This window comes from Pongo pygmaeus, chromosome 12 (genome assembly GCF_028885625.2).
Source record: "Pongo pygmaeus isolate AG05252 chromosome 12, NHGRI_mPonPyg2-v2.0_pri, whole genome shotgun sequence".
NCBI lineage: Eukaryota > Metazoa > Chordata > Mammalia > Primates > Hominidae > Pongo > Pongo pygmaeus.
The window spans coordinates 104,779,347-104,797,523 of NC_072385.2; the positions used below are offsets into that span (position 1 = coordinate 104,779,347).

At 36.1% G+C, this 18,177-nt stretch overlaps 1 protein-coding gene across 4 annotated transcripts in view; it reads right to left on the bottom strand.

Annotated features, from left to right (window-relative positions):
- The window catches only part of CLIP4 (CAP-Gly domain containing linker protein family member 4), an 84,997-nt gene that overhangs the window by 11,822 nt on the left and 54,998 nt on the right, over positions 1-18,177 (bottom strand). For all 4 annotated transcript variants that reach the window (XM_054476641.1, XM_063649421.1, XM_063649420.1 and 1 more), the window contains 5 exons: positions 15,890-15,979; positions 14,983-15,126; positions 11,861-11,995; positions 8,370-8,493; positions 4,834-4,898 (listed from right to left, as the gene is read on the bottom strand). In XM_054476641.1, the coding sequence (XP_054332616.1) occupies positions 4,834-4,898; positions 8,370-8,493; positions 11,861-11,995; positions 14,983-15,126; positions 15,890-15,979 (558 nt within the window). The remainder of the gene's footprint in view (positions 1-4,833; positions 4,899-8,369; positions 8,494-11,860; positions 11,996-14,982; positions 15,127-15,889; positions 15,980-18,177) is intronic.

An 18,177-nucleotide genomic window follows, 5' to 3' on the forward strand; every position in this document is an offset into this window, starting at 1 on the left:
TTGGAAAAGACAAAAACAAAGAGTTTGTTACCCAACAGACCCTTTCTAAAAGAAATTTTATATACATGAAATTTAAAAAATGATCCCAAGTAGAAATTCTGAGGGTTAATGAGTAAAGACACTGGGAAATATGAGAGTAATGTTACAATATAAAACTATTACAATAATGTCAAATTTATAGGAGAAATAAAATACAAACTGGACAACTCAGTTTCTAATGATTTTCTATTATTTGAGAAAGGATAAAAATCATCAACTTTAGACTTTGCGAAGTATCAATGTTAAATTATCTACAGTAATTACTAAGCAGCATATTCATAGACTATAACTTCTACACAAGTAGAGGCAGTAAACAGAATGAGAAAAAAAAAACAGGGTGGGAATATAGCCAGAATAAAGTCAAGAAATAAAAATCACTTATTAAGTACAAAAAAGTGAACAGAAAACAAATAAGATAACAAAAATATCATCAGTGTATATCAGTAATTACAATAAATGCAAATGAGTAAGACTCTCAGGTTAAAAGAAAGATTGTCAGACTTTTTTTAAAAAAGTAAAACCTAGGCCAGGTGCAGTGGTTCACGCCTGTAATCCCAGCATTTTGGGAGGCTGAGGTGGGCAGATCACGAGGTCAGGAGATCGAGACCACCCTGGCTAACATAGTGAAAACCCATTTCTACTAAAAATACAAAAAATTAGCCAGGCGTGGTGGCGGGTGCCTATAGTCCCAGCTACTCGGGAGGCTGAGGCAGGAGGATGGCGTGAACCCGGGAGATGGAGCTTGCAGTGAGCCAAGATCGTGCCACTGCACTCCAGCCTGGGCGACAGAGCAAGACTCCGTTTCAAAAAAAAAAAAAAAAAAAAAAAAAAAGGAAAACCTAACTATATGCCATTTAGAAATATTCTAAAAACATAAGAACATAGGAAGGTTACAAGTCAATGGACAGAAAAAGATATATTCGGCAAATACTTAACCAAAAGAAAGCTGGTATAAGGTAAAAAAACATATTATTATGAAAGCAACACCACTTACATTAATGCCAAACAATTAAATACATAGGTATAAATCTAACAAAACATGTACAAAGTCTCTATGAGGAAAACTATAAAACTCTGATGGAAGAAATCAAAGAAGATATAAACAAATGGAGAGATAGTCCATGTTTATAGGTAAAAAGACTAAATATTAACATGTCAGTTCTTCCCAACTTGATCTATATAGTCAATGCAATCCCAATTAAAATCCTAGCAAGTTATTTTATGGATATTAACAAACTGATTATGAAGTTTATATACACAGGTGAAAGGCCCAGAATAACCAACACAACATTGAAGAAGCAGATCAAAACCAGAGAATTGACACTACTCAACCTGAAGAATTACTATAAAGCTACAGTAATCAAGACAGTGTGGTACCGGCAAAAGATTAGACAAATAGATCAATGAAACAGAACAGAGAGCCCAGAAATAGCCCCGTATAAATTAGTCAACTGATCTTTGAAAAAAGAGCAAAGGCAATTCAATGGAAAAAAGACAGTCTTTTCAACACATAATACTCGAACAACTGGACATTTACATGTGAAAAAAAAAATCTAGATACAGACCTCACACCTTACCCAAAAATTAACTCAAAATGGATCATAGATCTTATAAGACACAAAACTATAAAACTCCTAGAAGATAACACAGGACAAAAATCAGAGTGATCTTGGGTTTGAGGATGACTTTTAGATAAAACACCAAAGCACAATTCACGAAATAAAAAACTGATAACTCAGACTTCATTAAAACTAAAAGCTTCTGCTCTGTGAAATACACTGTTAAGAGAATGAAAAGACAAGCCACAGACTGGGGGAAAATACTTGCAAAACACATGTCTGATACATGTTTGGTATTCAAAATATACAAAGAACAACAAGAAAATAGCAAACAGAATTTTAAAATGAGCAAAAGATGTGAACAGGCACATCATCAAAGAAGATATAGCACACTGTTATTGGGACATTGTTGTATGCTGTTGGGAATAGGCAGTAGTTACAGCCATCATGGAAAAACAGGATGGAGGTTCTTCAAAAAACTAAAAATAGAACTATCATATAATCCAGCAATTCCACTGCTGGTATATATCCAAAAGAAAGGAAATCAGTACATTGAAGAGATAGCAGCACTCTCATGTTTACTGAAGCACGATTCCCAACAGCCAAGATATAGAATCCACCTAAGTGTCCACCAATGGATGAATGGAGAAAGAAAATATGGTATATATACATAATACAGTGGAATATTATTCCACCATAAAAAGAAGGAAATCCTGTCACTTGCAGCAACGTGGATGGAACTGGAGGTTAAGTGAAATAAGCCAGGCACAGAAAGACAAATATCACACGTTCTCACCCACGTGCAGGAGCTAAAACAGTGGATCTTGTGAAGGTAGAGAATAGAATGATTAGCCTCAAAGGCTGGGAGGGGTGTGTGGGTGGGAAGGGGGATAAAGAGAGGTAGGAGAGGTTGGCTAATGGGCACAAACATGCACTTAAATAGAAGGGATAAGTTCTAGTATTCAACAGCAGAGGGGGAAAATTATAGTTAATAACATTGTATATTTAAGTATATTTAAAAACAGCTAGGAGAGAAGAATTATAACATTCCCAACACAAAGAAAAGATCGATGTTTGAGGTGATAGATATCCCAATTACCCTGACTTAATGATTACACATTGTATACGTGCATCAAATTATCACATGTACCCCAAAAATATGTACAACTATGTCAATAAAAAATACAAAAAAGAGATGGCAAATGAACATATGAAAAGATAGTCAGCATCTGTTACAGGCTGAATTTTGCCCCCCCAAAACTCAAATGCTGAAGTCCTAACCTCTGGCATTTCAGAATGTGACTATATTTGGAGATAATTACATTAAAATGAGGTCATATGTAATTGGAAGTAATTAAGTTAAATGAGGTCATATGGATGGGCTCTAATCCAACATGACTAGTGTCTTTATGAGGAGAGTGGGACGGACACACACACAAACAGTGAAAAAGACCACATGAAGACACCAGAGATAGAAGGCCATCTACAAGCCATAGACAAAGGCCTTAGAATAAACCAAACCTGCCAACACCTTGATCTCAGACTTCTAGAGCCTCCAAAATTGTGAGAAAATAAATTTCTGTGTTTCAACCACCCAGTCTGTAGTACTTTGTCACAGCATCCCTAGCAACTAATACATCATCAAACATCTTTAGAAAATTCCAAATTTAAACACTAGGGAATTTCAAATTAAAACAACATACCTATTAGGGTGGGCCATAAAATTAATCTCAACAATTATTTAAGGATTGGTATCATACAAATCATTCTTTCATAGATGGTTATCCATGCAAAAAAAAAAAAAAAAAAAGAAATTAGATCCTTACCATACACAAAATCAATTCTGAGTAAACTGACAAATGGGAAACACAAAAATATAAATCTTTTAGAAAACAATATAAGAAAACATCTTCATAATTTCAATTTTAAGAAAAGATTTCTTAAAACAAAAAGTGCAGGCCAGGTACGGTGGCTCACGCCTGTAATCCCAGCACTTTGGGAGGCCGAGGTGGGCGGATCACGAGGTCAGGACATCGAGACCATCCTGGCTAACACGGTGAAACCCCGTCTCTACTAAAAATACAAAAAATTAGCTGGACACGGTGGCAGGCGCCTGTAGTCCAAGCTACTCGGGAGGCTGAGGCAGGAGAATGGTGTGAACCTGGGAGGCGGAGCTTGCGGTGAGCCGAGATCACGCCACTGCACTCCAGCCTGGGTGACAGAGCGAGACTCCATCTCAAAAAAAAAAAAAAAAAAAAAAAAAAAGGCAAACCATAACCATAACCTGTTTTGCTATTTTGACTACAAAAAATTAAGGAGTTCTGCTAATCTAAAGATACCAAAAATAATAAATAAAAAGATTTAAAAACAAGTAACGACCTGGGCAAGATATTTGCCACATATGAAATTGACAAAATGTTTGTCCCTAAAATACACAAAGAAGCCTACAAATTAATAAGATAAAGACAAACTACCCCCTGAAAATGGGCAAGAAACTTGAACAGGTACTTCATAATAGAGGAAATGCATACGGCCCATAAGCATGAAAACAGGCTCATCCTCATTTGTAATCTAGAAAATGCAAATTAAAACCATAATGAAATACCATTTAAGCCCTTCAGATAGGCAAAGACTTCTAAATCAAACAAGGTAAGTACTAATGAGCTGAGGAGAAGAAGAGGCTCTGGTCCATCACAGATAGAGTATGCAATACAGACAGGCATTACCTAGGAAGGTGGAGGACACAGGTATCCCACACCTGGCAATCCTAGAGAAACTTCCTCAAGTGTGCACAAGAACATAGTTTGTAACAGAAAAGAAACAGGATATAACCCAAATAACCATCAATTATGGAATGAATATTTTAACGGAATGCTAAATAACAAAATAGCAAACAATCAAAACTGAACACATATTATTTATTGATATATCTATATATGGGTGATAAAGAGAATCAAGGGAATAATTAATGTACCATTCAAGACTCCTCCACCTGAGGATGGGGTATATGAAGAGCAAGGCAGATGAGATGGGATGGGGTACTCAGGGGTTTCTACAGGTCAGGTCATCATCTTCTTCAGCCAGGGGACAGGTAACAGATGTTTGCTCTATTATTACACAAACTATACAAATGCAGTTTATAGACCCTTTTGTATACGATACCTCAGAATAAAAATTTTTCAATACATGAAAGCAAAGAAATAGTGATTAGGAACACAAAACTGTGTAGTCTTACCAGGATAAGAATGGTTCTGTTTATTTGAAGAAATTTCTGAAAGGGTATCCAGGGAATCTGTTACTCTATGAATAAAACAAAGGACATCTCGTTAGAAGTAGCTGGTCTTCAGGTTTAAGACTGGTTATCAACAAAGTTTTTCACACCAATTGTAGTCATTCATTAGACAAATATTTATTGAGGGTCCATTTTAAGCCAGGAATGAGTTTCCATCTGGCATGGAAGAAAAACAATAATTAAATAGAAGAGGTTCTCACTATCTAAAGATAATTAGTGTAGAAAAAAATTCAAGTGAATTCACCAAAAATATGGACCTGAATTTATTTCTCTGTAACCTCATCTTTAAAGGTGAAACTAAAAAATATGAAAATAAGTTTATTTTATATTAAACTTAACAAATGTTAGATTAATATTGTGAAAAAGGCACTAATTCTTAAGTTGAAAGATATTGGCTGAGTTGTGTGCGTGATTTTTCTGGTAAAACTATACGGCTAATACAATTCAACATCTTTTACTTTATATTTGACTCTAAGCCACAATCATAAAGGTCACTTTCCCAACGGATTTTCCTTCATTTTTTGATATTCAAATCATTCTTTATTTTTAAAAAGTCAATCCTGACAGGCTCATTTTCTTTCAACTGTTTAGTGACCTAAATCTGGAAAGCCTTCATTTGTCAATCACTTCCTCCAGCATATCTTATTACCATCAAGAAATCCTTCAACTCTTGCAATATTTGCAATTTCACATTACAATTCATAGGCATCATTTTTACATGATATACAACATACTGCAATGAGAGACTGATGGACACAAAGAATATGATTTTATGAAGAGAACGGATATTTGAATGAAGCAGTAACAGACAGTTGAGAGGGAGTGAATTCTAGAAGTAATCAGTTCATTAGTAGTAAGTGCCTAATAATAGTAAGAACTAAGAAAGTGAATACTATGCTAATGAAGATCACTTCAGCAATGTGTGTGTGTGTGTGTGTGTATGTGTGATTAACCTAGTCAATGAGTTGTCTTAGAGTTTCTTTAAAGAAGTTTTGACTGATTCATATATTAGCAAAAGAAAAGGTATTAACTAAGTGAAAGTTAGGCAATAGTAGGTGGGTGTAGAAAGCCATCCAAGCAGAAAAAATAACATGTGCAAAGATTCTGGGATAGGAAGCACATTTTACAAACAGAAAGGGGTGGCGGGAAAGGCCAGCTATAGTCCTGAGAAGGAAGAAGATGCAAGGTGTGATTGTGACTGGCCACTACCTTATTAAGACTGTCCTCAAGCAGTCCCTAGTTTAAAATTCCTCCATCTTGAAGATCAGTGGTATCTTTCAAGAGTTCCAAAGCTGGTTCAGATTAGAAACGACTCAAAATCAGGGACCATGTCTGTTTTATTTGCTTATAGAATGCCTAGCACAGCATAAGTGCTAAAAGACACTTAATAGTATTTGATGATGATGAATGAGACAATCAGAAGATGACAGGAAGACAGCTGGATTGAGATAGCAGTTCATTTAGAGACAGCCCTATTTTTTTTAAGAGGGGGCTGCTTTTTAAATGCACCACCTTAAAGAAAACCAAATAGAAGGCAATCAAAAAAAAGTAAAAAACGTGTGCTCCAGAAACAAAGAAAGAAAGATGAAACCATGAGAAAGTGGCTTTACAACACAGAGGAGGAGGAAAAAGCTGTTACAGCATAAAACCACTGAACTAGGAATCAGATTGGATCAATATTTACTGTGCCTAAAATATGCCAAACTATGTACACTGAGTAATCAAACATGAAAAGCAGAATCCCAGTCCTCATGACTAGGAAACAAACAAAACTTATAAGAGACTGCTGCAATGTCTTGATGAAGATATGCCCAAAGTAACATGAGAACACAGAAGACTGACTGGTGACTCAGCATGCATTTTACTCCCAAACCAATTATTTACAAGATATATGTCCTGAAGAAGGTCCCTGAAGCTCTTCTAACCATTATAGGATTACAGTTAAGGGCACGCATGCTGATACTAGACTACCTGAGTTCAAATCCTCAGCTGAGAGCACAGCACATGTCACCCCTTGTGACTTACTTTCCTCATCTATGGAACATGGTGCCTGTACCACAGGGTTACTGAAGAGCAGTAAACAGATTAATACATGAAGAGCCCTGCAAACAGACCCCAGCATGTATAAGCACTATTCGTAATTACTACTTTTCTTCATTTATAAAATAAATACAAAAAAAAAAGAACAAACCATCTAAAAGCAAGGGCTTACAAAAAAAACAATTACAAAATAACACACCTGGGCTGAGTCCAGCTCCTTGGCTAATTAGCTGTATGACTTTAGCTAAATCACTTATCTCTTTGAAACCTGTTTCTTCATCTGCAAAACGGGAATGATCCTAATAACTTATAGTTCACAGAGTCTGGGGGAATTAATGAGGTATGCATCTAAAGTACACTGTACAGAGCCTACCCACTTACTAAATGCTCAACAAATGTTTGTAATAGTTATTATTTTCCAGCTTACCTGATCAATATTTATTAGGATCAAATGAAACAACACTTAAGTGAAGATACTTTATAAACTACAAAGTATTGTATGTTAAATTCTGTATCACCATAAATATGAAGAAAATTATGTCAAATATATCACAGAAGGAAATTAATACTAAACAAATATGTAATGATTCACTAAGAAAAAGAAACTGAGGGAGAAATGGATGTAAAAACTTCAATTTGCCAGGAGATAGTCACAACATTCTAGTTGTAAGGGAAAACTAGACAAGATTCCCAGATTGCGATCGTAGTTCTAGTCTCATGAATGTGATTATGCCATGTATGTTATCTCTCATTTAAAGATTAGTATCCCATTTCCCATCCACTAAAAGGCACACCGAGCAACTTCTTCCAGCGCATAAGAAAAGCCATTTCACATAATGATACCTGGAATTTTATGAGGACTTTGTTTCTGCTCAACTTATTTTTTAAAACCAGATGAGGTGGTATGAAAGATACTATCTTAAGAAGAAACACCAAGGAGATATATTATATAAAAATCCTTGAAGCTTCACTTCCCCCAAAGATCTACTGCCTATTTTTGAAAACTAAAGAAATCAGAGGAAAAAGCCATTTTGGTTCCATTAGGTTTGTAGGAGAATGAATGGGGTGCCTGCTGGCAGGAAATTTAATGTAGTTAGGATGTGACTGAAGCAATCAGAGAGCATTTTTACTTTTGTTTGCATGACAGATTAAGCTTGCTGCTCTCACTGTTCTTAGCTGCAAACGCCACTTCTAATAGCCTACACATACTCATAGGGTTTGCAAATGAGGAATAAAGGAGGTTTTTAAAATTGCAAATCCTCAGCAAAGCAAATTTAGCTTTCCATGAGCCTTCTCTCTGAAGAAGGTGGTTGGTTAACCCCTTGAAAGAAGACATGGGCTACAATCAGAGCATATCTTTAATATAAAATTACTGTCTCTATTAACCACTGCAAATTACAAAAAGTTTCTGTAAATAAACATAAATTTCATTCTCTCACCTTTGCACCCTGGATGGGGGAGCAAATATTCCATATCTTGGAGAACAACTAAAATACTGCACACCTCCAACTGAACCATCATTCTTCCCATGGGGTTTTTCAAGCTCTATACCATACCAATATCCTAGAACATGAATATTGCATTTTAAAAGCATCTGTACTTTATCCAAAACTGTTATGCTACTATACAAAACCAAAGTCTAGGTGTTTTAACATTTCCATAAATGACCAAAATGAGGGAAGATCATGATACTCATTAAGATTTCAAATGATAAAATTGTAAATTTGAAAATTCAATAAGTGTACAGGAAAAACACTTTACAAGTATAATTGCAGAGTAGTACATTAAAGGAGGAAAATAAAATGCACAAACACAAATTTGGCAAGAATTGGCAATTGTACAAACAGTATATGACCAAAATATATCTAAAAGCTGCAATGAAAAACTGTTCTTGACTCGGTAATATAGTGTGTTTCAGTGAAAGAAGTGAAACATAATATTGAGATTTAAAAATCATAAAATGAACATGCAATCTTTTCATCTTACTCACCTAACATTAGAACACCACAAACAGTGCTCAAATAATTAAAGAAGGACAAAAATATTATAGAAAATACCACTAGACATCATGGTGAGTGCTTTTTCTTTTCTTTTTTCCACCCAAGGTAAAAAGAAAAATCTTTTTTTACCTAAATGAAAAGGTTTAGGTTAGCTAATAGAATTATTTTAAAGACTTTTTGTATTTAAAAGGACCTACTCTGAAGGAAATAACAGGATTTCCTTTTCTAGAGAGCCTAAAATTAAAGTAGCAAGGTTGCTTTAAATTTGGTTTTACCCAATATAAGGTAAATGGACACATAATCCTAAAATAAGGATTTTCTAATTGAGGGTGCCTCAAGACCAATTAGAAGTATCTAATAGTCCATTTATTTGTGATTTAAAAGGAATGTACAGTAGTAATTGTATTTGGTCTCTTATAATCAGTATCAAGTAACATAGATAGGACATAGATATCAAGAAACTTATTACAAATTACAAAAATAATGTTTCTTCCAGATTACTAGTTCAAAGAGTTAATTATATGCCTTCTAAAAAACCAACTCACAAGTTCTTAATTTTTTTCCTCTATGTATAAAAAGATGATACCTGAGTCCATTTCCTACTATGTAATACAAGTAATGTCTACGAAACTATTGTTAAGCTGCACTAGCTCTGAAAATAGGTCATCACATTTCCAAATGTCCTAAACCAGGTTAGTCTGGTTGCCACTGTTATTTCTCAGTGCTACAGTTACAATTTTCCAAGTTTTACTTGCTTCTGCCTTTTATGCTTTCCTATAAAATTTTTGCATTTTCCCCTTTTAATTTACCATATAATTGCTAATGTTAACCATATAACTTTTGGAAACATATAGCATACAGCAGAAATACATATGACAAGTGTTAACAATAAAGACTACACATTGGCAGTGGCGTGGTATGGATATCTTCCCAGTTAAATGTTAATTTCCTTTCCAAGGTGGCACTGATAAAAAATGCTGATGAGACTAAATATGACCTCTCTCAAACCTAGATCTTATAACCTCCAAATACTTAAGATATTACCACTGTTTTGTAGCAGTGATTAATTTTTGATGCTACTACTTCCTTACAGGACAGAATGTTTTTAACCAAAAAGTTTCCACTTTTTATTATATTTGCTTACTACTTCCCAAATTTCTAAATGCTTTACATTAGGAATTTAAAAACTGAAATCAACCTAAAGTGAAGAATTATATCCAAAGAATCAAACCATTCTACCTTGGTTTAATATCATCAGAGAAAGGGAACTCAAAAGACATATGGTAATTGTAAAAAAATAACATACCTATGGGATTCTTGAGTTTTTATTTGAATCCTATATTAAGTATCTCCTAAACTAATCTCAATTACTACCTGGAGACCTAAGAAAGTCATGAATTATAAAACACCTAACTCAAATCAAGCAGTTGGCTTGCAATTATAAGTGGTATTAGTGAAACAAGACTGTGTTGGGAGACAGTGGCCTACGGTCCTGTCATGTTTCCGCATGTCTTATGGGTAGAGGCAGTGACTACTCTTGTTCTAGACTACCTTTTCATTAACATCTGTATAGGGGACAGCCTTGGAGGACAGAGCTAGCATCTCCCACCAGAGCAAATGGCAGGGATGTGTACAATAAGTTCAAAGATTCAGATTCCCTAAGCTCTAGGGTCCTCTCCTGGAACAAAAAACACTGGCTGTGCAGGTGACACCCGGCTCGCTCGCTCTCACCCTGTGGGAATTGGCACTAAGGGAATAATAGTTCAAGAAAATGCTGATACTCTGGCTACTGCTATGACTGTGAGTACTAGAGTGCTTTGTCTCAAACTTGTGATGACTCTAGTACTCACAATATCTTCCACCAACATCTATGAAACTGTGGCAGGCGAATTTGTTAGCTTGCAAATAGGGTAAAATCTCAGATCCCTCATAGATCTTGGCTAAATGCTACAAACTTTTTTTTTTATATCAATGTTCTAGATAACCTTTTCCTAAAATGCTGCAATGCCACCATGTGTTAAAATAGCATATTGCTATTTAAAACATACAAACTTGGTTTCGTTCAACCGACTTCTGTTTAAAATTATAATCACTGACAATACAAAAGAAAGCAATCTGGCTGGGCACGGTGGCTCACACCTGTAATCCCAGCACTTTGGGAAGCCGAGGCGGGCAGATCACCTGAGTTTGGGAGTTCGAGACCAGCCGGGCCAACATGGAGAAATACCGTCTCTACTAAAAATACAAAATTAGCTGGGCGTGGTGGCGCATGCCTGTAATGCCACCTACTCGGGAGGCTGAGGCAGGAGAATCGCTTGAACCCAAGAGGCAGAGATTGCGGTGAGCTGTGATCATGCCACTGCACTCCAGCCTGGGCAACAAGAGCGAAGCTCCATCTCAAAAAAAAAAAAAAAGAAAAGAAAGTAATCTTTACTTTTGGAAACAATGTTAAGTATAGATTGGAATGAATATATAAATACACAAACATATATTTTTAAGGGCTCCAAAAACATGTATTTTGAGCCCTTTTGTGTGCTTTTCTCTGCAAGCCACTCTTTTAAAAAGGTATACAGTTAACTCATTATTTACTACTTATTTTAAAGATTATCCGTAGCAAAAATCTAATCCTAAAATGTTTGCCCGTCACTTAGCACATCCAGCAATCAGTAGGAGCAAAATTGGAGAATGACAACTAATTTTTAACACTGACCATTTAAAACACAAATGGCAAGAAAAAAATGTATGGGTAACCATCCACCTGAGTAAACAGTCTGAGTTTTCATCATCGTTTCACATTTTCTGTACTATAGCTGCCATCCACAAAAACTGTTCATCAAGATTTCTCTACAATTAAATTCTATTTACATGTAAAATTTTAAATCTTTTGTATTCTAAAGAATTCAAGTTAAGAAAATATGCAGATAAGTTACCTGGAGCGAAGTTTGTTGTCCCAAAGAACCTAATGATGCCCAGTCTCTGTCCTACCACTAGCACTCTCTCTCCGAGGCGGAGTTCCCCCTCGCAACGGCTATTATTTGCTGTAGATGTTGCTGAGGAATTCAAACCTGTTGAAGTAGGGGAGGGATACGGGGGCAGGGTAGGAAAAGGGAGAAAAAACAGAGAAAAAAACTCAAAAAGCACATTAGCCAAAAAATCACACTAGGTATTCTAACTAGTCTAGTTAGTTGGTGATTTTGATATCTGATGCCTTTCATCATGTAAGTCATCTACAGTCGTGTTTCTCACATGTGAAGTCAATTTACTCAAAGGAAATGTGAAGAGTTTCCTGGGAAAATTATTGCTACGGGAAATTCACAAAACCTGATCCCTGGTAAAGTACCAACTCTTCTAAGATTGCCTGCAGCATCTCTGCTAGAACAGCGGTCACAGCAAACTGTTTCTGCAAAGAGCTGGACATTAAATATGTTAGGATTTGCTAGCCATACCACCTCTGCCACAACTACTGAACTCTGCCGTTGCAGCATGAAAGTAGATATAGACAATATATTTTTTAAATGTGCATGGCTGCATTCCAAAGAACTTTATTTACAAAAACAAGTGGCAGGTCAGATTTGGCCCATGGGCCATAGTTTGCCAATTTCTATTCTACTAAAATACTAGAATTATAGTATTAATAGTTCACTTAGACTCAGTGTAAATTATATAAAAAGTCATGTGATTTGACTTTTTTTTTTTTTTTTTTTTTTTAAAAGAAACAGGGTCTCACTGTGTTGACCAAGCTGGTCTCAAACTCCTGGGCTCGAGCAATCCTCCCACCTCAGCTTCCCAAAGTGCTGGGATAACAGGCATGAGCCACTGTGACCAGCCAAAAGTAGTGTGATTTGAAGGTTAAATTGCTATACGGTTCTAAGTATCCTAAAGTGATTTTGTTATTAAGAACAAAACCACTGCCCTCTCAACTTGATTCAAAACTAAACCTTGAAATGCCCACTATTAAACATGAAAGTCCTAGAGAAATATGATCTAGAAAGCTGTTCAAATATAACAGCTGAAATAGAAGAGGTGGGCACTTGAGCCTTGTCCCATCAGTACATAAACAAAGATTTGAAGAGCTGCCATCTGAGAGGGAGTAGAGAACTCTGGAGGAGGGCATGGGATGGAAGGTAAGTCATACTGTGAAAAAAGAAGAAATCAAAAACACAGCAACTAAACAAGGAAAATAAACCCATGAAGAAGGTCTGGATTACACCAGTAAGTCCAAGGCCCTCATCATAACCAACATTCTATAGCACTTCATAGTTTACAAAGTGCTTTTCCTAAAAATTATACTGAAAAACAAGATACAAACTCAGGAATTAACTAAGACACACTGTTAACAGCCAGTAAGTGGTACACCTAGATTAAAACCAAGACTCTATGATCAGAAATCCTCAGGCCCGTCCCCTTGTTGCCTGTAGACAATGAACCAAAGATGGCAAGTTCAACAGTGGGACACAGGCTGGGCATGATGGCTCATGCCTGTAAATCCCAGCACTTTGGGAGGCCAAGGTGGGAGGATCACTTGGGTCCAGGAGTTGAAGGCTGCAGTCGCTATGACTGCAACACTGCACTCCAGCCTGGGCGACACAGCAAGACCTTGTCTTTAATAAAAAAATATATATATATAAAAAAGTAAATAACAATGGGATATGATGAGGCCGAGGTCCCTACCTTTCCCATTCCCTGAATCCTTTATTTCCACTCTTCTTTCTCTAATTTTTTAACCTAACTTTCCATTATTGTTCGTTCTCTGCAGTCTACATCTCCCTCAAATGCAAATCTATAGAAAAAGTGGAATAGCTACTCACTAGAGAAACATGTTTTAAGTGAATGTCTCTGGGGTTCCCAACGCAGACTTTCCCATATCTCCCATTCTCTGCCCATCTCCCTCTTCGAAAGGTCCTCTTTCTCACTCTGTTAACTCTCTTCATCTTCACTGTTGTTTAAGTCAACATAACCCTCAAATTTATTTTTTTAAAAGGTAAATATATAGGCACGCTAGACTACTTTGTTTAAAAGGTTAAAAAAGTAATTCCATACCCACATGTATATTTTAAAATCAAGTAAATGTCAAAAGTGCAAATACCAAATGAAGGGGGCCTTAAAATGTGAATGAAATTCAGACAAACAGGATGGCTGTGTCAGCACTGTACCTTCTCACCTCTGCTCCTCACAACATAAAGAAAAACTGGTTGGGGTATGGAGAAAGGAAGCCACTCAGAGAATATACTCCAGGCAAACAATTTCAGGGAAAACTTTCAGGTTCTCTACTTTTAGGGTCCCAATTTTTAGGCTTACTATGTCAATGTTATTGTTGAGAGTTTTGGAGGTTTTTTCCCATCAAGTATTTTTTTAAAAATCTGTCATGAACATTTTCCATAATGAAATGTTGGTTCAGTACAAGTACTATTAATAGAAGTACTAAAAAAAGGATCTGGTAATAAAGAGGTTCATGAAGAACAATTTTTTCAAGATGGCTTTTACCTTTCTGGACAAGTTCACTATATAGGCAAAATCTAAGTGAACTGCAACAGACAAAATCTATGTCATTTCAAAATGAAGTCTGATAAAGTGTTTTACGTATCTTTACAAATAACTGAAGAAATGTGGACTGAGTGAGATTATGCAGGTTCACAGCTGGTTAAAAAGCCCTATCAAAACTGGCTGGTATTGCCATGCTGGGAGAGGACCCTCTGACCTTCTCCTAGGTTTTAAGCAAACATAGTTTTAAAACAATCACTTGAATAAAAACAGAGAAAGCATGTTTTTTAAATATGAAGATGACACAAAGCCCTGTGAAGAAGCTAAATTCAGATGAGGTGAAACCACTAAGAATGAATTACATGAAAATAAATGCAAAGTCCGATATCTGACACAGCAAAACGAAGAGACCTTAAGGCTTAAGGCTCAGGGGGAGGCGGGGAAGAGTAAAAGTAGTTCAATCTGATTGAAGTAAAGGGTTCCTTCTACACATTTAAAAAGAGCAAATCTACTTACAAACAAACCAAGATAAAAAACACCAAGAAAGCCTGCTTGAAAAAGCCATAGATACCAGCACTGGCTCTGGATGAAAGGGAAGGGCTTTTGCTCATTGTCTTCTTGTTACTGCTGATTGCATTCTGTTTCTTGGGGTAGCTCTGTCTGTGTTCCAAAGAAGATGTAGAGGAGCAGCTGCTGACAGATCCAAGCAGGGCAACTGTAACAGATAAAGAACGTGTCAAACTGGAAAATAAGATGTGGACCAAGAAGCAGCTCGTCGAGGCAAATCTTTCTGAAACTCTTCATTTAACTTCCTCAATTATGGATTATCTAGTGTCAAATTAAATGCCTGATTTCATCCAAATAGCAACTGTAGTTTATATATAAAAGATTTTATAACACAAGCAATAATATTTTAAGGATTCCCACAGTAAGATCACAATCTTACATAAGAGGTGTCACCACATCAATTGATGTAAACTGATTACCTAATCTAATGACCATCACTCACCTCTCACCTTAGATGACAGAGTAGAGTCCCATCTTATTTATACAAAAATTAAACATGATATTAATATGTTTTAAGGCAACAAAAGTTTAATATTAAGACGTTTTGAGTTAAACCAGAAGGCAAGCAGGAATACTCACGCTCAATTCATCTAATGATTTGATAGCTAAAGGCAAATGAAACATTTGTGTAGAGCCATCTATATTAAGGAATTTCCTTTTATTTTCTTAAATCTAGTCTAGTAGTTATCTAATTTAAGTAAAAGAATCATAATGCTGTATTTTACACACAAAAAATATAATGTATATAGCTTGGTATGAGCTGCTTCAGTGATTTCTAAGTCTAATTTTTACTATAATTTTTCCCTTACCAACTTTAAAACTTAACCTCCATATAAACTATTTTCCTACTATTATTTTAAAGTTCCATCAAAAGTTAAATCTTGAGAAACAGAGGTTACAAGGTATATTACCATCTTTCTCTGTCACAGTTTTCAGTTCTTCACCAGGAGGCAATGAAAGTGTTGACTCAGAAGCACTATCTTTTTTTGATGTCATTAATCCTTGGACACAAAAATACAAAACTTTCAGCAAGAATTTTAACATTAAACATAAAATGTATTTTTTAAAGTACATGCATCCCTCATTATCGAAATCTTACTTCTGAAAACATATTGGATAACAACTGCACAGACATATGAGGACGTGTTTTGGTATAAGCACTAGCATACGAGAAGGAGACAATAACAGTGGCTACGAAGATAAATTAATGTCTCATCAAGACGATCACATTCTGAGATGGGTCCTAAGGGACAGGTCAGATTTCTTCCTGAGAATACTGGCTGTATGGTCAGGAAGAACTGAGGGCAGGCATTCCTGATGGACAAAAAGAAAATCTTAAGACACAGAAAATGGTGAGTAGCTTGGCTGGAAGAGAGTACTTATAAAATGTAGGAAAAGCAAGACTAGACAGACAGGTCACAGTAACACCTCAGACAGGGACGCCAGTGCCCAGCTAAGGTCTGAGAACTCTTCTGTAAAGGAGGAGCCTCTGCTGGGCTTTGAAAAGCAAAATTGGCATGAACAGAGTCTAGTTAAATAACACTCTCCTGACAGCAGGGCTGCAACGAAACCACAGCAGGAGAGGCTGGAAGCAGGGACCAGTCAGACATTATTAGCATAGTCCAAGCATGAGAGCCTGAACTCCAACAGCAGAAACTGAATGAAGAGGGTGGAGAGGAGACATTTTGTGAAGGCAACCTGAAGAGTAAATTTTTATTTTTCCATTATTTTTCAGTTATAAAATATTTTCTTTAAAGTTTTTATAAAAAATAATACAAGGAGATTCCTTGTACACTTTGACTAGGTTTCCTCCAAAGGTAATATTTTGCAAAATTATGATATAAGTATGTCAACCAGGATGTTGGCAGTGATACAATTCACCAGTCTTAGATTTCCACAGTTCTGCTTGTACTCATTTGTGTGTGTGTGTGTGTGTGTGTGTGTATACACCTGGGTGTATCATTTGGTTCTTTTTCATATCTTCTATTTCTTGGCTGAAACTTTCCTTTCATTGGTTTCAAGAGTGTTCACGTTTCTTTTTTTTTTTTTTTTGTTAAGAAACAGGGTCTTGTTCTGTTAGCCAGGCTGTAGTGCAGTGGCACAATCATAGCCCATTGCAGCCTAAACTCTTGGACTCAAGTGATCCTCCTGCCTCAGCCTCTGGAGTAGCTGGGACTACAGGTGTGCACCACAATGCCCAGCTACACCCTTAATTCTTGGAGTGTGGTTACATTACTTAAAATCTTTATGTGTTCATTGCAATGTCCATGTCATCTCAAAGCTGCTATGCTTGGACTGTCTTACACTATAAACTTAACAGTTTATTGTAAAATGTATACAGAAGGGTGATTTATAAAAGCCCCAAATTGGCAAGACAATGATCAAGAATGAGACAGGAGGTTTTCCACTACTGGACATCAAGTTTTATTTTTAAAACTTTTAAAAATTTTAAAAAAATTTAAAAACTAATTATGGAGTGCAGTATTGACAAAGGGATACTCAAACAGCCCAGTGGAACGGAATATAAAGGCCAGCCGAATTCTTGGACAAATTCTTTTCATCCTGGTAGAGAGCTTTCTACCTCAACTATTTACAAGCTAGCAAGTGTTTATTGAGCACCTATTTTGTCCATTGCTACAGTGAAAATAACACTACAATTTAGTCTCATGGTTCAGTTAAAGTTTAAAATTTTGCTGAGAGAATACGACACTTGCACAAATAAAGCAACCAGAGGACAAAACTCAAGATAACAAATAACAATTGGGTGGTATGGATAAAAAAAAGTACATACAAAGTTAGGGAATGAGGAGATTAAAGTGAACTAGAAACAGGATATGAATAAGAAGTCAAAAAAACGGTGAGGACCTCAAAAGGCAGAAGTCAAATTACTGCACACAGATAAATAGCATGAGACAAAGTATGAAGGGAGGAGTGAGAAAATGTACATAAAAGACAGGGAAGAGATAAGATAAACCGTTCTCTTCCATAGAACTCTTCCATAGTTCTTCCATAGAACTTCCACAGTTCATCTATGGAAGCCACGTGAGACTCTATTGATAAAGAAAGAGCCGCAACTGCTAGTTTCAGGAGTCAGGACTTTTTTCTGGTAAAAAAGAAGTCACTAAACATCCTTCAATAGGCGAGGAGCCTAAAGCTAGTTTTGTTCCATAAAAATTTGATGAAAGTATGAAACCTAGCT